This window comes from Orbicella franksi, unplaced genomic scaffold (genome assembly GCF_964199315.1).
Source record: "Orbicella franksi unplaced genomic scaffold, jaOrbFran1.1 SCAFFOLD_57, whole genome shotgun sequence".
In the NCBI taxonomy this organism is placed as follows: Eukaryota; Metazoa; Cnidaria; class Anthozoa; order Scleractinia; family Merulinidae; genus Orbicella; species Orbicella franksi.
The window spans coordinates 1-17,685 of record NW_027670356.1 but is presented as its reverse complement, the minus strand read 5'-3'; the positions used below and the strand labels follow the sequence as shown (position 1 = coordinate 17,685).

The following is a 17,685-nucleotide window of genomic DNA, read 5'->3' as shown; positions in this document are numbered from 1 at the left end:
GTGTAGATGTGAAATAATTTTGGTTATGTGTGACATGCCCATGGAAAGGCAAAATATTTTTTATTTGATTGAAAGCAACTTCTGGATTTGCAAAGAAAAGCTGGAAAAACATCTTATTTCTGGTTCTCTTTCTTTGCAGCTGCAAATTTGCTGCATATGATACTTCTCTTTCAGTTTCAGTCTTTGATAAAAAAGTTTTCCATATACGTACCAGGACAAAATGTGTTCTCATATATGACATACCTCCCATAGATCTTCGGGCAAATCAAAATAATCGCAGGCTCCGAATACGGAAGTTGGCGCGGTTCCTGAGTGCTTCCTTGGTAACCAGACTCCCACACCAATAAAATATGTAAAATGCTACTTTGTAGCATTGCGGAAAAGTAATGATTTCAACTCTGATAGGGTTAGGAGGCACTGCTGTTAGTTTCTAAATTTGAAAACTTGAACATCAATGGATGAAAATAAAGGTAGTTCTACTGGAGAGGTAAAATGGACTCTTGGGGAATCGCCGAAGAAAGATGCCGGACCGAAATATTCGCGCATTTCTGAGCACTTTCGGCATGTCGCACCGGGTGCCCTCCAATGCTCGATGTTTTGTGGCGGAAAGCAGTGCAAGTATGAAAACCCTGCCAAGATGAAAAGCAAAGAAATGGCGATCAACGGATTATATTCTTCATGGGTTACTCCTGATATCTTGGCGACTGCTCGGCCCTCCACAGAAGTTATCAAGAAATTTGACGTCATCGGACAATTTTCCCAAACGGGAATTAAATCGCTTATTAACCTACAGCATCCAGGAGAACATAGCAGCTGCGGCTTTGGCCTTGAGCCTGTTAGTGGCTTTTCTTACGTCCCAGAAGACTTCATGAAGGAAGACATTTTCTTCTACAATTTTGGATGGAATGATTATGGTGTTCGATCTTTGGAGTCCATTCTCGATATGGTAAAGGTTATGTCATTTGCTCTGAAGGAAGGAAAGGCTGCTGTTCATTGTCATGCTGGGCTTGGCAGAACTGGAGTTCTCATAGCTTGTTATCTGGTGTTTTCTGAGAGAATCGGCGCCGAGGAAGCTATACACAAAGTTCGGTCAAACAGACCTAAAGCTGTACAGACTCGAGGCCAGATTCAATGTGTCATTGACTTCACCAACTTTCTACATCATCTTTGGGTTGTCTACTCGTCCTGTGCTTCCAGTGCGAATCCATTTACATTACAACAGTACCTCAAACGTCAGAGGCTTGTTTTGCATGGTATGGAGGCTCGAATGCTCAAACATGTCCCCAAACTGGTTTACGTCTGTTGCTGTCGACTATTAGAAGTCGCAGGTGTGAAAGGGGAAAATGATCCCTTAACATGGGCTCTCTCCCAGGAAGTGAAAGCCGTGTTTGCAGAAGTGGATGAAAGTGATATTAGTAAGGATGGAGAAAGTGTAAACGATACAGAATGTCTTCAAACATCTCTGTCAGACAATGTTGCACATTCCTTGCGACATAACCCTTATGTAGATTCTTGTCTTCCACCATTGGAATCTTCACAAGTTCATCGTACTGAAAGCTGTGATTTGTTTGAAGAAGATAATGCAAAGAAGGATCGCTTTGATCATTATGGGGAAGGCTCATTGGATGGTGGACTGCTGCAACCCCCTGAGGTAGGAGCTGATCTAAGGCGTGGTTCTGAGCCAGTGGTGATACATTCTAGTCCAAGAACGTTTCATCATGTGAAACTGGAACCACTTAATCTGTCAGGCAGAAAGAAAAAAACAGAGAAAAAAAGAAAAGTGAAAAAGAAATGGGGTGAAAGTCTTGAAGCCAAAAGTAACAACACAGCAGAAAAAGGTATCAGTAGTGTCCTTTCCTCTTTGAAGCAAAATGAGAGACTTTCAGCAACAAATGACAGAATCCAAGTGGCAAAGTCTCTGGCATCAAGTGCCTGTGCTGATAGCAGTGTTCACAGTCGAACAGAGAGAATCAAGCGAAAACTCAACAATTCAGACAGCTGGGAGGAAGTTCACACTGAAAGTGATCCCTGGGTTCTAACTCGGTTGTTGTGGGCTTGGTTGGGAAGCTTAGTGGAACCTGTTCTCAGTGAGAAAGAAGTTTCACTATTAGAAGAAAATATTGATGACCCAGTTGAAGCGGTGAAGAAGCTACAACGAGGTGACCGAGATACTTTGGAATGCCTGGTAACTACCGTATGTGAGTTGGAACCCTTACCAGAGGAAGTGGGTGACCGAGTGCTTCGTCAAATTGCCATGATCCTCACTCAGGACAAGAAGTTGTCTTTAACTCAACCCAGAGCTGTCCTTAACAGATCAGTGTCATCCTCAGATGATGCTGTCGAAAATGCTTTAGAGAGAGAACAGGGGGTCAATACTCCAGAGCCTGAGGTGCACTCTCCATCGTACCGATTGCTTCTATTCCTGAGAGAGCTTGTGAAGACACTAAAACGTTTAGCAGGGATACTACCAAAATGAAGGACATTAACGATGATTTATTTATTAATATTTAATAATCAAAATACCATTCTCGTCCCCAGAGCCCACGATCCTTCTGGCCTGCAGCAGGGATCAAGGGCTCTGGCTGGACCCGATTTTTTGAGCATGCGCAGAGTATTCGTTTTGTATTCTCAGCCAATCAGATTTGCTAGATTTGACGGGAAGTCTGTGAATTGCAGACTTCTGTTGTTGGAGCAGCCCAGAGCTCTCGATCCTTTCCGCAGGCCAGAAGGATCGTGGGCTCTGAGGACAAGAATATCAAAATACATGTACAATATTCTCCTCAACCAGTGTGTCACTGGTGACAGAAAGTCACAATTAACTGAGATCAAGAGATAATAATGTTCACTGTATAACAACAAGGGATATTCCATGCCTTGGAGGACACAGAAAAAAGCCTGTTCTAAGCATTTGTTTGGTTGGGTAGCAGTGAAGAATGGCGAATGAAAAAAAAGTAGTAAGGTTAGATGAAAAGATGACTTTTTCCCATAAGTTTTTTTTTTTTGTACTGCTCCATTATGTGAGCTGAGTGCTAAGAGGAGGCTAGATTGAAAACATATTAAAAAGTCTCTTTTCATGTAGATAAATTGTTTAACTGGAAATGAAACTAAGTTTGTTGGGTGCACCTTGGATTAAATATTGGCTACCAGACACAAGACCCCACAAGTCATGCCATCAAGTGTGGCCAATGAAAGTGGAGCGTGCTACTCCATACCCAGCTATAGTAGTGACAAAGGCCTAGCTGGTGTCAGAGTGCTACTTAGCCTGGTATGTGTAATTTTTACATGAAAGAGATAGGGGTGCATCCACACAACTGAATACAAAATTAAGAATTACAGTTAAAAGGCATGATACACACACGTGTGTACCTCTAGAAATCTAACAATAGTGATGTGGTATTTATAAATACATTTATTGTTAAATAATTAGGTCAGCTGGTATGACAGAGTTCTTCCTACAACGTTGTGAATTTTTTAATCTGAAAGGGAGATATCTCACCCTATGCTGGTATACACCTTTTAAAGCTAGTCTGTAGTACTATCAATATATATTATCCCAAAGGTTGACAGTCACATAAAAAAACAAGTTGCTAAAATATACTCAATTTTTTCTTTGATTTGATTTACGAAGCTTGCTCTGGAAAATGTGGGAAAAAGCATTTCCAAGCCTCTAAAAGTAGAAATTTCCCAGGGGCCAACATTAACTTTCTTTTCAGTTCATATTCCATGAAAATAATGCACGCCACTTCCTGTAATGTATAACTTTGAATTCTTATTACAACATAATAAATTACTGCAGCATAATTTATTATATAATAATTTATTACATAAATTTATTTATTATGTAATTTATTACATATTGCAACATAATTTTACTTAATTTCTTATGCATTTCTGGTAAAGAAACTTGCAACTTTAGACCGAGGTGTAAATTTGTCTGAATTACACAATGTTGACAGTATATTCTTATTTAGTACAACTCACAAAGGTGTGCCGTTCATGATGCTAACCCTAAAGTGACTCTTGCATGAGTTCAAGTGATAATATCCACTTGTACATAGACCATCATGTGAGCTGTCATTGTTGCATGAATAAAGATGTTTCGTACAGAGTTGCTTTTCACTGTTCTATTTAGCAAATAAAATACCAGAAAATATAGAAGGGCCACAGCCAGGATGAAACATGGTGAAATATAAAATGTCCCCTAGCTAAAAGTACGTAGAACACAAGCTTTTGACTTGCTTGTTATAAAGACAGGAATAGCCCAGGCTCACAGTATGACTCTATATAATCTGTCAAATTATTCTCCCATTTTGATTGGCTCTGATTTATGATCAATTGGGGGACAGACACGTAGATGATATCATTTATTTTGTTTGTTTCTTTATTAATTTATTATACAAAACAAACAGATTCAAATTGCTGTGCATCTTCAATAATTTTAGCTAATTTTCACAGAACACATAAGAACATCAGTGATGAGTGGCTCACCTACTGTAAAATCTTGTGACACTTTTTTTTCTACCACATTTTGATGTCATCTGTCATCAATTATTGACCAGATGCACCACAACATGGCTAGAACAGCAAAATGTAATAAGTGGTACTTTATCTCTTGAATAGGCACCTAAGCAATACCTGGTTGTTACCTACCTGGCCAAGGCAAAAACACTTGTTGTTGGGCTTCATAACCATTCCTCTCTCTTAACTAAGGTTTGATTTGGCCAGTGTTACATGAGTAGGACCTGGGAGCAAATTGCTAAAATCATTTCTGTTGGTTACTGGACCCCACTAATTCAGACTTGCTGGGTTATTTCAAACTCCCTGTCACAGTGAACTGAAACCCATTTCTTCCTTCTGATTTTCACTAGCTATTACTGTCAGCAATTTTGAATTGGATAATTTTGAAGTGGCCCACCATTTTGAACTTTTCTTTCCTGGGAGTTTGAAATAGCAGAGCCCAGCTACATGTCCATAGTCTAATAAATCAGCATAAAACTGATTATCCTACCACTTTGGAACTTGACCGTGGCTTTCAAAACTCAGATCATTCATCAAGCTTGAATAATTACAACAGGGTGGGGTGGGAAGAAACCGTTCATAACCAAATCGAATGGTATTCGATTTTTTAAACTTTGGGTACTTTTCGTCAACTTTCTCAAATTCTCTATAACTGCTGTTTACTGACGTGCTCTTACATCAAACATGTGATTAGCCAGAGTTCTTTGATGATTTTCCTTATAATGTTGTTTGAAACTTTTCAAACTTTTAAACGGGGTTCTTATTCGGAATGTAGTCCTTCGCAGAAGGGGATGGCTCCTCTCAAAGTATTTCCATTCGCCACGAACGTTTTGGAAAAAAAAACAAAAGACGAGTCGTAAAATGTCTGTAAAGGAAGTTGGAGAGGAAAAATTGCTTGACGTGCTTGAGTACACAATGCATACTGGGTGGGTAGGACTCTTTCCTGCATCGTACCCAGGGGCCTCTTTTTCTAGGCCGAGCTTTCAGTTTTCGTAGGTGCACGTGAACGTGGAAAGGGCGGTGCCCTTGATCCTTTGCGCTTGGTCGAAAAATACCAAAAGCCGCCTCTGCACGAGATTAAAGGGGCGGCGCCTGTTACTGAACTAAGTAAGAAACTTTTTTTCAATAAAACACAACTCCTCTTTTTAGTTCACTGAAGAAAGCAACAACAGTCAAAACCACCCAGTGTAAAGCATCAAATGTCGGCCACGGTCTCTTTCCTGACCGGAGTCAAGACGCTACTTCACCTCTCCAGAGATTAAGCTGATATAAGTGCTTCGATCAAAAGGCATCGCGTTGTTAGGGCGTCGATTATTAATGTACGGCGCTTATTCGAGTAAATAACCTGACTATGGTATTCTTTTTTAAGGTGGTCAAATGTAGATAGAACAGGAAGGTTACTTTTAATATCTTAAAATTAAAACAAAGACAAGCAAATTCTGTACTCGCATATGATCATGTTTGTAAACGATGCAGTTAAAATGGCAGGTTTATTCAGGCCCCGTGCACACTACGAAGGAGGAACTTGAAAACGCAGCTTTATTTCTCTGGTTAGGCCTACCGTCCACACTTGTCCGTCACGAAAACGGAGCTTTTCGAAATCGGAGGAATTTGGAAACGTTGTTCTAGTGTAGACGGAAAACATTTTGAAAACGAAGCTTTCCAAAACCGATGACGTTACAATAATCATGATATTCTTCTGCCGAGTTTTAGTTAAACAATAAAGCACAATGACCGGTGATTGTTGCGTTTTTAAATACCTCCGGCGTAGTGTGGACGGAAAACATTTGATGCATTTTCAGGGCGAAATCGCCGTTTTCAAACTCCTCCAGCGTAGTGTGAACGCCCAGACTTGTACCAGTACGAGTCTTACAATACTTCGATGTGAACCTGTGCGTAGCTTGAACAGCATATCTAGTTCCTCTAAAAAGCCAACTGATTTGTCAAGTCCCTCGCAGACCATAGTCTGACAAAGAGAGCTAGTCGGAGTGGGTTGCGGTTTGTTCGTTAAACCCAAGCCGTTAACAATATATCGTCATCAATATTTGTATTCGCAGGGACCTCAACCAACTCGAGACGGCCACAGGACACCCGGCAAGTTTTCTGATCATCTTTGGTGAATGTGGAGATTTTCCGTTTCACAGTGTTACTCACTTTAACTCGGACAAGTTCCAGTTCAGTTAGATCCATGTATTCGGAGATTTTCCGTCCTCCATTGAAACCCAGATTGTCGAAGGAGGTTTCTGTGTTGCTTTGGGCGACAACAAGGCCGTCTGTTTTGCGACTAGAATTAAAATAAAATTAAATTTAAAATAATAGGTGACGTTATAGGAGACCAAGGCATAATATTCGCATATTTAAATGAGACCTTAAAAATAATAGTTTCTATGGAATTTCGAACTAAAACCTCTTGCATAAATGAAAGTGAAAATCACTGTGGTCCTGTCCACACTATGACTGAGAAATTCGAAAAGCAGCTTTATTTCTATGGTCAGGCCTACTGTCCACACTAATCCGTTGCGAAAAGGGAGCTTTTCGAAAACGCTCTAATTCAACTGAACCGGAGGAATTTGAAAACGGTTTTGCGTTTAAGTGTGGAACATTTTGAAAACGGAGCTTTTCGAAAATGATGAAGTCACGGTAATGATGTGATTTCTTGACCGAGGTTTCCTTAACATAAATCCAAAACGAACGGCGACTGTTACGGTTTCAAATTCCTCCAGCGTAGTGTCACGGACGGGGCCTGAAGAACATGCCCAGTTCTAATAAAGCTTCGATCGAGGGTCTTGAGAATCCTGTACAGTATAGAGAATCATTTACTATACAGTACCCTGGGAAAAGGTTGAAAATGCGATACCCGGATTGATGGCGGGAATTCAAAGTAGTATATATATTTTCTTGCTAATTCCTCAAAGAAGCAGGGTAAGTGTGATTGCATTCCACATAAACGTTGCTACTGTTATCTAATTGTCAGGAAGACAAGGTAGAGTGGGGACAAAAGCCGTTCTGGGGTGAACATTGAGCAATCTTTGAAACAAGTCAAACGCTACAAGCCTGAATTATGTCAACTCTTCTACTTGCTTTGGTAACCAGAAAAGAAAACAGGTTGTATTGACCAAAAATCGCTCATATTGCTTAGAGGCACGATGTAAAGATTGTTAATCAGCATCAGACAAAGTTTTGTCAGCTTTATTTAGTGATTTTAAACTTTAATTCACAGCAAGAAGTTTCAGTTTGAAATTCCATACAGATTTTTAAATATATACATATATTTTAAAATTTCATTATGACTGCAATGTTATTGCTAACGATAGGGAAAAAACCTTTCCCCCACAAACATCATCTGTGCAGTCATTCGTGCAGGAAAGTTTCGATTGTCCAGTCACAAAGGAACAGCCTAACCAATAGGAAAGCTGTGACGTCATGTTACTAGGCAACTTCTGGAGCGAAAATCGGGGGCTCAGTCTCTTAGCACAGCAAAGCATAATGATCATTATGTGTGATTTTACGACCATTAAACAGATGAACTGGAAAGGGGGGACTGGGCCTGAAAAATCACAAGGGCTTACCGTTTAAAAATCACCGCCAACAGAAGTAAACCAATCAAAATCAAGAGTGTCAATCCTCCGGCCACTACTCCAGCCAATAGTTCATTTGATAAACCTGCAGGGAAGCCATCAACAGATGGATGAGAGGTTTTGTAGTCAGACATTAATCCTTTCCTATCTAGGAACTATTGTAACAAAGGCGAGGCGTAACTCGCGGCCTGGATATGTCGTATGCTCAATCTAGTAATCAAGCAAGCAGGCAAGAGGTAAGTACAAACTGTCAATTTATTTGTCTTCAGTTCGAAACTAATTCTCTACAAAAAGAAGTTGAAAGTCATTACATAGAATTTACATTTGATCATCGACTATGTGTAATGTTACTAATGTTTTAAAAACTTTAGTAGAATTAAAAAGTTACCGCGGAGAACATTTATATTCCAATCATTTTTGCGTCGAGCTCCAAATACAACTCTTCACAGCAACAATATTAATATTAATAAAATATAACATTCTGAAATGCCTCAGCGAATTATCTGGGGCCCAAAATACCTCATACAAATTCGTCATAGTAGACAACATGAATTTCTCTCCCACTTTCTAAATTTCCTTGAACTTGTTTAAAGTTAACCCAAAAAAACAACACTAAAAAACATAAAAATGACGATAAAAAAGGTATTGAAAATTTGAAGAATTTAAGACATGTTGAGACATCAGTAAGACATGATGTTTTCAAGCTCAAATCATGAACGAAACAAAAACATACAGAGATGGTTCAGCCTGTAGAGTTAAGTTCAAGAATGATCATGCAACACCAACACGTTGTCAGTCAAAGATCGTCAAACGAGAGGAGAGAAAAAGCGATAAAGTTGCCTGCGAGACTTGTGAGTGTCCTGTGATAGGCGAGTACCCCCTTCCCGTGATTTGCGCATTACTCATTTGATAATCAGCCGCATCGCTGTGAAACCGAAAACGGTAATTGGGTCAGATAATTGCTTTAACATGTGTTAACAAGCTTAGAGGGTTGGATTGCGGTAATAAAAACACTCTCTTGTTGCTCCAAATCCCTAATTTCCGCTTGTAAGCAAAATCGTTTCCGACACAACAGACAGACATATTTTCGCGACACGTTTATATCGTGATTTTGAGGTGCGCATATTTCGCGACACTTAAATTCCGCGATTTTGCGAAAATTTTGTATTTTGAATCACTTTAACTTAACGTTTTTGAGTAGCACACAATTTATTTCCTTGGCAACGTTACTTCAACATGTCCTTGAATTCAGTAAACCGTCAAAGGTATGCAATAACGTCAAAATTAACAAAAACACAACACTAGAAATATATGAGGAATGAAAAACTTTTGACAGGATAATGTACTTTAAGAATCTTTGTTTCACTGAATAAACAATACTTTAATCAAAATACTAAAGCGTGTTGAGACTGTTTAGTGTAATATTCATGACCAAGATGTACATAGATTACCTTGTCTATGCCGCGCAGGAGATTCCCGCGACGTCGGTTGATAAATTGATGAGGAGTAAGGAATTATTGGGGCACTTGTAGAGGTGAGCTTCGTACTGTAATATAAAGAATTGACAGAACCTTTGCTTTCAGGCGTCGAGATAAGCTCTTTGAAAGAGTTAAGTCCGTTATTCCAATGATGTGCAATAGAACTTGCTTGGTAAATGCTTGTAGACGGCTCTACTGTGGCATGTTTTGTAAAACCTAACGTGCTCTTAGTCAAGGGTGTTGTTCTTATACGCACATTGCTTGTTTGTCCTCGTGGGACGCGTGTACTTGTTTCTTGCCTCATCGATCTAATCCCCGCAATTGGACTCGGACGTAATCCCTTGGCTGTCTCAGATCCACGTTTCATTTCTATTGAGTTTGTTTTTCACCGAAGATGCGAAGCAAGTGAAATATTCCGATGTTTCTGTTGTTGGTTCAGTCACTTAGATGCACTATGAGAGGATTTTTCGCCTCTGCCAAGCTGTATAAATCCTCTACTTATGGTAAAATGATTAATACATCTCAGTAGGCCTTCAAATTAGCTTTGTGTTTGGGGACGGCGCGTAAATCTTGACACCTTAGTTTAGCCCGCTCGGCTAGAAGATTATAATGAAAATCTTGATGTGTCGTACTTGGTATTTTGTTGAAACAGCGTATGACCTCAGTCTCCAAAGGTTTGCGATAAGAAATGCTTTTATGAGCTGTCTAATCTCTTCTTTGACAATCAAACTAATGAACTGTCCTGAAATGTCAACAAAAACAGGGATGAAACAATGCAAGTCAACAAAGCATTCATTTGATTATTAAAAGTGTTGGGAATAATTAATTCGCAAGGGTGATCTAAGACTCAAAGTGTCAATAATGCGTGAAGAATCTGTGAAATACTGCCAAAGAGCTTTACAAAAAATCTGTTGTTAGCCAGCGGGCAAACCCCGAGGGGTACTTCCATATATAAGCTGATATGGGTATGTGCTGCTGTGAAGGGTATGATTTTGAGGAACCTTAGTCTAGGATAGGGTATAGAAATCAGACAATTTGGTCTATAATAGGGTATAAATGGTGGCCAGTGTATAAATAATTGTGTCTAGAACAGGGTTGTTTACCCGGGGTTCTATAATTGAAATTATTGAAAATTGACAGTGGCTTTGTAAGATATTGGTTGTAGGCCGTGATCATGACGTATGTTGGACTACGATAATGACAATGACAAGTTTCTGAACTGAGATAGCTAGTCTGGTATAGGGTAAGGGTTTTGGTGTCTAGTCTAGAATAGGGTTGCAAAATCAAGCTGATCATGGTCTAGTATGTGGCAAGGATTTCAGTGCCCCCGCGGCACACTCCTACCCACAGATTTACCGATTACCCCGTCCCCCAGAGGATTAGGCGCGGAGAACATGATTCACGCGCCTGAAAGGGTAGCAAAATTAAAAAAAAACAAAAAAAAAAACGAGCTTATGATGTCGCGGTTGACAAAATGAGCTTGATCATGATTTCATCTGAACCGAACTCAAATATTTAGAGACGAAGTTCTATTATTATACGTTTATTTCCTCAGGGATGTTTGTCTGAAACCAGAAGGCCCAGCCGGCTTCCCAACATCATTAGGGACCTTACGCAAAACACGACGGCAACGGCAACGAGAACGTCACCAAACAAAAGGTTTAATGAGCAAAACAATGGCTGTGCACGTGCGTTATAATTCTTGCTACATTTCTTTGCCGTCCTTGCAAAACAGCAACGTGAAATGACCAAATTCATTTCAAAAAAAGCGATTTTGTACAACCTCAAAAAGTCCACAGCGGGGGTTGCAGCTATAAACAGCAAAACATCGTTCACCGAAACGACGCCTTGTTCACAGAAATCCCGGCCCCGACTTCCGCGACTTAGCCGGGGCTAACGGAAGCATGGCGGTGGAATTATGCTTTCGTAACGCTGCATTTCTCCAAGAGGGATGGGGCCAGTATCGATTTGCCAAACTGGCGGGAATTTTCGCGGGGCTTGTAACACCAACCCTGACTGAGCGGAACTGGGCCCGAGCATTGAAAACGTTCGCAATTCCACTTGGTGGTAATTGTTGGTGGTAACAACAGAGAAGGCAAACTGAACCCTTTTATATCTTTTCCCCATCCTCTTCGGCTTTGGCAAATGGTTGATCTGCTCGCATCGCCACCGACAAATCTTGTTATTTTGCCATTATCGATTTAATAATTCTTTAATCATTCGATCACCAAATTTATTTTCATATTTAAATCACACTCTGAAAGAACCAGGAAGCGATCTCCCATTTTCCCCACAAGAGCGTGGGTTACTAAAGCATGACGTGGTGAGCTCTCGGCCAATGAAAAGGAAGAAAACAATACATCGAATGATGAGGGTGATTTAGTTCTAAGATTTCTGTAAACTGTAGGGGAAACAAAAGCCAAAAAAAACCAAAGTATTAACCGTTAGCCGTAATAGCACTACCCCATTGACACCCCCAATATACAATAGTTACACGAATGTAATGTTTCCGTGGCTGATCAGCGAATAAAAAGTAAACTGGTTCTTAAACCGCTAAAGCAACTCCAACGTCGAAATAAATTGTCGCACTTTTTGTAAGAAGCTTGAAGAGCAAGGTCACTGGTCGCTGGCTTGGAAAAATCCTTGTATTGCTTGGCATCAGGGCGCACTGCCAAAAACTCAAATCCCTTAAAGCTAAGTCTCAAAGGATTATCGTAACCTTGGATTAGAGTCAACAGAATTAGGACCGGCAAAGAGTACTTCACGATTCTCTTCCTCCTTATTTTTATCGCAAGCAGGATTTCTTCCAACGCCATGTCGGTTCCATGTTCTTTTTGGATGTGCTGTTGAATACATTTAAAGAACAGGCCTGTCCTGCGTAGCACTGGTGTTTTTGTCATCAAAATCAACACCACAAACGTTCACTTCTGAATCATGTTCATTGTTGTGGTTAACGTGGAACGATTTTTCATTCTCGACTTTCTGTTCCTGTTCTTCGCGTTCTTGTCCATTTCTCGGTCCCATAACATTGTTTCGTGATCCAACCATTCCTGCCGCTTCTTGAGAACTTTTTCTTAAAGGGAATTCAATAAATGCAACTCGAAACTGCTTCTTCCTTACTGTGTAAATAAGTGGGTTAACAACTGAACTGGTCATCATCGGCACAAGACCGAGCGAAAATCGAGCGAAAATGTTTCGCTAAAAATATGCCATATGAGAAACAGGATAAACGATGGCAAAGCAAAACACAGAAAAATTGTCACTAGTATTATCGTGGTTAGTTTTAAGGCTTTCTTCTCTCGTTTAAATTTTGCTCTGGCCTCCACGGAAACTTGCTGTGAAAGAGTTTGTTTCTCGTGTCGACAGGCTTCCCCGTAGACAAAAGTTTGAAGCAAGGCGATTGCAGAAATGAGTATTGCGATGCAAATAGATGAAAGGACTGTTAAATACGAAATAACAAGAAAAAAGACGACGGCTGCAATCCGCGCCAAAGCAGAGGATATGGTAAGGCGAGCTCTGGTGACGACTGTAGCGTGGGTGAAGGTATGTTTAATGGCAAGATATCGCTCTCCCGGCGCTGATTAAAAGCAAATGACAAATTCTCGTGAAGGTGAATACCACAAAGAAGACTGTAAATGCTAACTCAATGTCACAAAATTCGTGGGCACCTTTCCCTTGTAAAAGGGAAATAGTCTTGGTTATATGAAGGGGCTGCAGAACAAGCCCAGCCATCAGATCGGTAAGCGCCAAACAAGCCAACAGAATGTTAGGGTTTGTTTGAAGTCGTCGTTTGGTTTTCACGGCAACCATAATCAAGGCATTCAGCAAAGTAGTAAATGGGCAAGCGGCCAAGTTTATAACAACTGCTGTGACAGGCAAACCATAAAATGAATCGGCAGAAGAATATCGCAAAGGAACAGTTTTTAAGAGAAAGCTCATACACTCACTTTCATTACCAAACCATGAATCAGTTTCCCTCCTGATGGATGATGAAAACAGTTGAGAGAGATTCATCGACGGTTTTTCGAACAAACCTCAAGTGAATCTTTGCTTTAGTCGGTCACTGCAGAATAATTAATTTCTTTTCTGTGGAGACAGAGCTTACGTCAATTCAGTTTAGTTAAGCGATACACTTGAATTTTTGCAAAGGTAACGAGGCACAAATAGATATATCTGGCACGTAATCAATGTAAATTTCTCCAAGTTAAATCTATAGGCGATATCCAGTCTGACAGTCACCTAAAAATATGAGAACTTCGTTTGATTCGTTAGCTCTAAAACAAAGATGAGACGAGAAGGAAAACACTAATCCTATCGAGAAACTGAACAATGTTTTCCGGCAGAGAAAATCTTTTCGATTTCCAATTCCAATTAGGACAATCTAACGTGATTATTGAATTTATTCAATGTATTGTCAAACTGAAACATTCTAACGACTATTTACAGGAACTTCTTTGTTAAGAACAATGATTACATGTACATCTGTACAGGACTGTTACTAAACGTCTAAGCGACGGAAAATCACAAGAGTTTACCTGTTGTTCGTATCGTCAGAGTGTATCCTTTAACTTGGTTTAAAATCGATCGATCATATTTTATCGAAATTGTGGACCAGATTTATATCAAATCATTTAAATAATAAAATCAAGTTTGGTACAAGAGAGCAGCTGAATGTTCAAGTGCAATTTATAGTTATAAGTCGAATTATTGATTGGTTCTTACTTATGATCTATTGGAGAATAGACGTATAGATGACGTCGTTAACATTATATTTTGTTTCTTCATCGTGTATAACAAGTATAGATACCATCAAGTAGATTCCATGTTGCCGTGCATCTGTTCAGTAATAGATCACAGCTGACGTCAAAATGTGATAACATCAGTGACACACTCACCTAACGACTCGTGTGTAGCTTTGTTCTTCTTGCCACATTTTGACGTCATCTGTGATCTATTACTGAACAGACGCACGGCATCACGACATGGACTAATAATAGCTGCTATTTACGGTTATCACAATTTTCTCGCTATTAAAAATCAAAAGGGAAACTTTCTGACAAGCCTCCCTGTGATTGGATTATTAGAAGAAAGTTTTTCTGTCATTGGTCAATGATTAAATCCTTGCTTTGTTTCGAGGCACGTAGTTATGCTCAAACACCAAGGTCGAATTATTTTCATGTACTGGTTAATCATTGTTATAATACAGATAGAACCCTGTGCGCGCTCTGATTGGTCAAAAACCCATGTTTTATCAGAGTATAAAACATAGAAAATTAAAGCGTGTTTTATTATTTTTCGCCACCTTATCTCTATATCATAAAGCAAATGAAGAAGCCTAAGCCCGTGTATTACACTGAGATAAAACACTCCGGACATTTGAGAATACTCGAGAAATGTAGAAAACATTCGCCTCCGTCTCGTGTTGTCCACATTTCCCTCGTGTTCTCAAATGTCCGTCGTGTTTTATCACAGTGTAATACACGGCTTAGGCTTCTTTATTTATTAAATAAAACTATGACGGAAAGAGATCATCCTCTTCGACTGCAATTACTTTTTCCAAGGATAAACGCAGACAGGAGCCCATCACCTGGAGTCTTCATCTCCCATACAAAGCCTATGAGACAACCTTTGCGCGTATCTTTTCATTTTTAGAAACCCGCGGGGGTTTTTTATTCGCGCGCTCTATTCGAACGGCCAATCAGAACAAAGTTATCGTCTTACATCACGCGCTAGTTTCGACAAAAACTATCACAGGAATGAGAGAAGGCGAGGATAATTCATCCAGTGAAGGCAGTGAAAGCTCAGATTATGACGAGATCTCTTTATCAGAATTAAGCACATCTTGTGAAAGTATCAGTGTAAAATAGGGTTGACTACACTACACGACTTCTACGCTTCGTCACATTTGTACATTTGTCGTTCTCTGTTCGGTCACTCGCCTTTTTTTGTCGCTTCACTCATCTTTATGAAATTTTCTCACAGTTGCGACAAGAATTAAGCAAAACTAAGAGCTCAGTCAGTTGTTTCTGACGGCGAAAGGCTTTTCCATGTCTACAATCCCAAATGCGACAGTCATTCATAAGTGTTTATTTTGTTTATTGTACTATAAATTAAACTCGTGGATGTTTACAAGGATTCCTTCATTGACACTATGAACTACACACATACCACCGTAAATTCTAAATAGCGAGTTTACCAAAGATGCAAAATCTCTCTCTGTTTTACGGATCGCTTTGATCTGGAATGTCTTTATTGTTCCGTCTATAAATCGTATCAATCATACATTGCTTATTTACATTATTTACACACAAATGTTCTTGTGGCCCGGATAAACAAAATTATAAGTTCTTACTAAATATCCTTTTTAATTAACCGTTTGATCCCACTATTTTTAAGTTACTTCGGATATGTAATATAGTGAATTGATCAAATTACCTTGAAATTCTTGAGTTAACTACTTTCATTTCGCTGACATTGTTCTTCCACATAATTGACATTAATAATTTATTCCATACATACATTTTTGACAAACGGCTTGATTTGCGAAACTGTTTTCAGAGTGCTCAATTGCACGTACGTTCTTGAGTTATAGACAGTACATAAAAGACATGAACGTTTCTGGGCGTTTTCATGTGATAACAAGGTTTCGCCTTTTATCAGAGCAAAATTCTCAAAAACTATATTTTTTAAAAAACTATGATATCAAAGAAATACGCGAATACCGTAATCTTAGATTCAAAAGGATATCTATGAAAATTAAATGGACAAAGGGATATCGCAAAAAAAAAAAAAAAGAAATTCATGCCTAGTGTATGAATGCAAAACAAAAGATTATGCACGATTTTCGATTTTCCTATTTAAATTCTCGTTCTGGGCGGTGCCAGTCCTTTTCCAGTCAACAAAACTAGGGCCAGCAACGTGGATTTCGGGATCATTTTCTTGCTTGTTTTTATAGTGGGCAGGAATTTTTTCCTCACCATGTTGTTCTACTTTCTCATTGGATGTGCTGTTGAGTGCACTTAAAGAAACAGGCCTGTCCTGTGTAGTGGAGGCGTTTATCTCATGGAAATCAACACCAGAAACGCGGACTTTCGGATTATCTTCGTGGCTATCCTCGGGATGGGATGCATTGTTTTTCCTCGGCATTCTGTTCCTGTTCTTCGCCTTCTTGTCCATTTTGCTGTCTTGCAGAATTGTTTCGTGATCCAAACAGTTTCCTATTAAATTCTTCCGCTTCTTGCAAACTTTTTCTTAAAAGCAATTCAATAATTGCAACTCGAAATTCCTTCTTCCTCACAGTGTAAATAACTGGGTTAACAGCTGAATTGATAGTCGCCAGCTCCGAACAAAAGTGGCGAACTAATGTTTTAACATCAGGTGAAAATGTTTCGCTAAAAATATGCCATATAACAATCATGAAAATCGAAAGCAAAAATGAACACAGAAAAATTGTCACCAGTATTATCGTGGTTAATTTTAAGGCTTTCTTCTCCTGTTTAAATTTTGCTCCGGCCTCGGCGGAAACTTGCTCCGAAAGAATCCGTTTCTCGTGTCGACGAACTTCTTTATAAACAAACATTTGAAGCAAGAAGATTGAAGAAATGCTGATTATATAGCCCATATCTAATACGATTGCTAAATACAAAGCAACGATAAAGAACAAGATGGCTGCAATCCACGCCAATGCAGAGGAAATGATAAGGCGAGCTCTAGTGACGACTGTAGCGTGGGTGAAGGTATGTTTAATGGCAAGATATCGCTCACCACTGATTAAAAGTAAGTGGAAAACTGTTGCGCACGAGAATATCGCAAACGAAAATGTAAATGCTAACTCAATGTAGCAAAAATCGTGAAAATCTTTCCCTTGTAAAAGGGAAATAGTCATTGTGGCGAGAAGAGGTTGTACAACAAGCCCAGCCATTAAATCGGTAAGCGCCAAACAAGCCAACAGAATGTTAGGGTGTGTTTGAAGTCGTCGTTTGGTTTTCACGGCAATCATAATCAAGGCATTTAACAAAATAGTAAAAGGACAAGTGGCCAAGTTAAGAACAGCTGCGCGACAAGCAAATCATCAGTACACCGAATCGAGAGAAGAAAATCGCAAAGGAACT

General features: G+C 39.5%; 2 protein-coding genes and 2 pseudogenes across 2 annotated transcripts; 1 reads left to right on the top strand and 3 right to left on the bottom strand.

Moving 5' to 3' along the window:
- The first annotated feature begins 358 nt into the window (after nucleotides 1-358).
- On the top strand, nucleotides 359-3,351 carry LOC145470927 (protein tyrosine phosphatase domain-containing protein 1-like). Its single transcript, XM_081454778.1, has one exon. It carries the CDS (start codon nucleotides 455-457, stop codon nucleotides 2,474-2,476), a length of 2,022 nt encoding a protein of 673 aa, XP_081310904.1. The 5' UTR covers nucleotides 359-454; the 3' UTR covers nucleotides 2,477-3,351.
- Nucleotides 3,352-3,810: 459 nt separating this feature from the next.
- On the bottom strand, nucleotides 3,811-10,605 carry LOC145470929 (uncharacterized). The gene is made up of 3 exons (XM_081454781.1): nucleotides 9,548-10,605; nucleotides 8,088-8,181; nucleotides 3,811-6,802 (listed from the first exon to the last, which is right to left on the bottom strand). Exons 1-3 carry the CDS (start codon nucleotides 9,939-9,941, stop codon nucleotides 6,526-6,528), a joined length of 765 nt encoding a protein of 254 aa, XP_081310907.1. The 5' UTR covers nucleotides 9,942-10,605; the 3' UTR covers nucleotides 3,811-6,525.
- Nucleotides 10,606-11,485: 880 nt separating this feature from the next.
- On the bottom strand, nucleotides 11,486-13,534 carry LOC145470935 (uncharacterized; annotated as a pseudogene).
- Nucleotides 13,535-15,754: 2,220 nt separating this feature from the next.
- On the bottom strand, nucleotides 15,755-17,648 carry LOC145470933 (adenosine receptor A3-like; annotated as a pseudogene).
- Nucleotides 17,649-17,685: the final 37 nt, after the last annotated feature.

Excerpts from the sequence above, each read along its gene's own strand:
- LOC145470927 (XM_081454778.1), top strand. The coding sequence starts at position 455 with ATGGATGAAAATAAAGGTAGTTCTACTGGAGAGGTAAAATGGACTCTT.
- LOC145470929 (XM_081454781.1), bottom strand. The coding sequence starts at position 9,941 with ATGAAACGTGGATCTGAGACAGCCAAGGGATTACGTCCGAGTCCAATT. Across the intron at positions 8,182-9,547 it reads TCCTGCGCGGCATAGACAAG|GTTTATCAAATGAACTATTG; the intron begins GTAATCTATGTA and ends GCTTCCCTGCAG. Across the intron at positions 6,803-8,087 it reads TTGGCGGTGATTTTTAAACG|TCGCAAAACAGACGGCCTTG; the intron begins GTAAGCCCTTGT and ends TTTTAATTCTAG.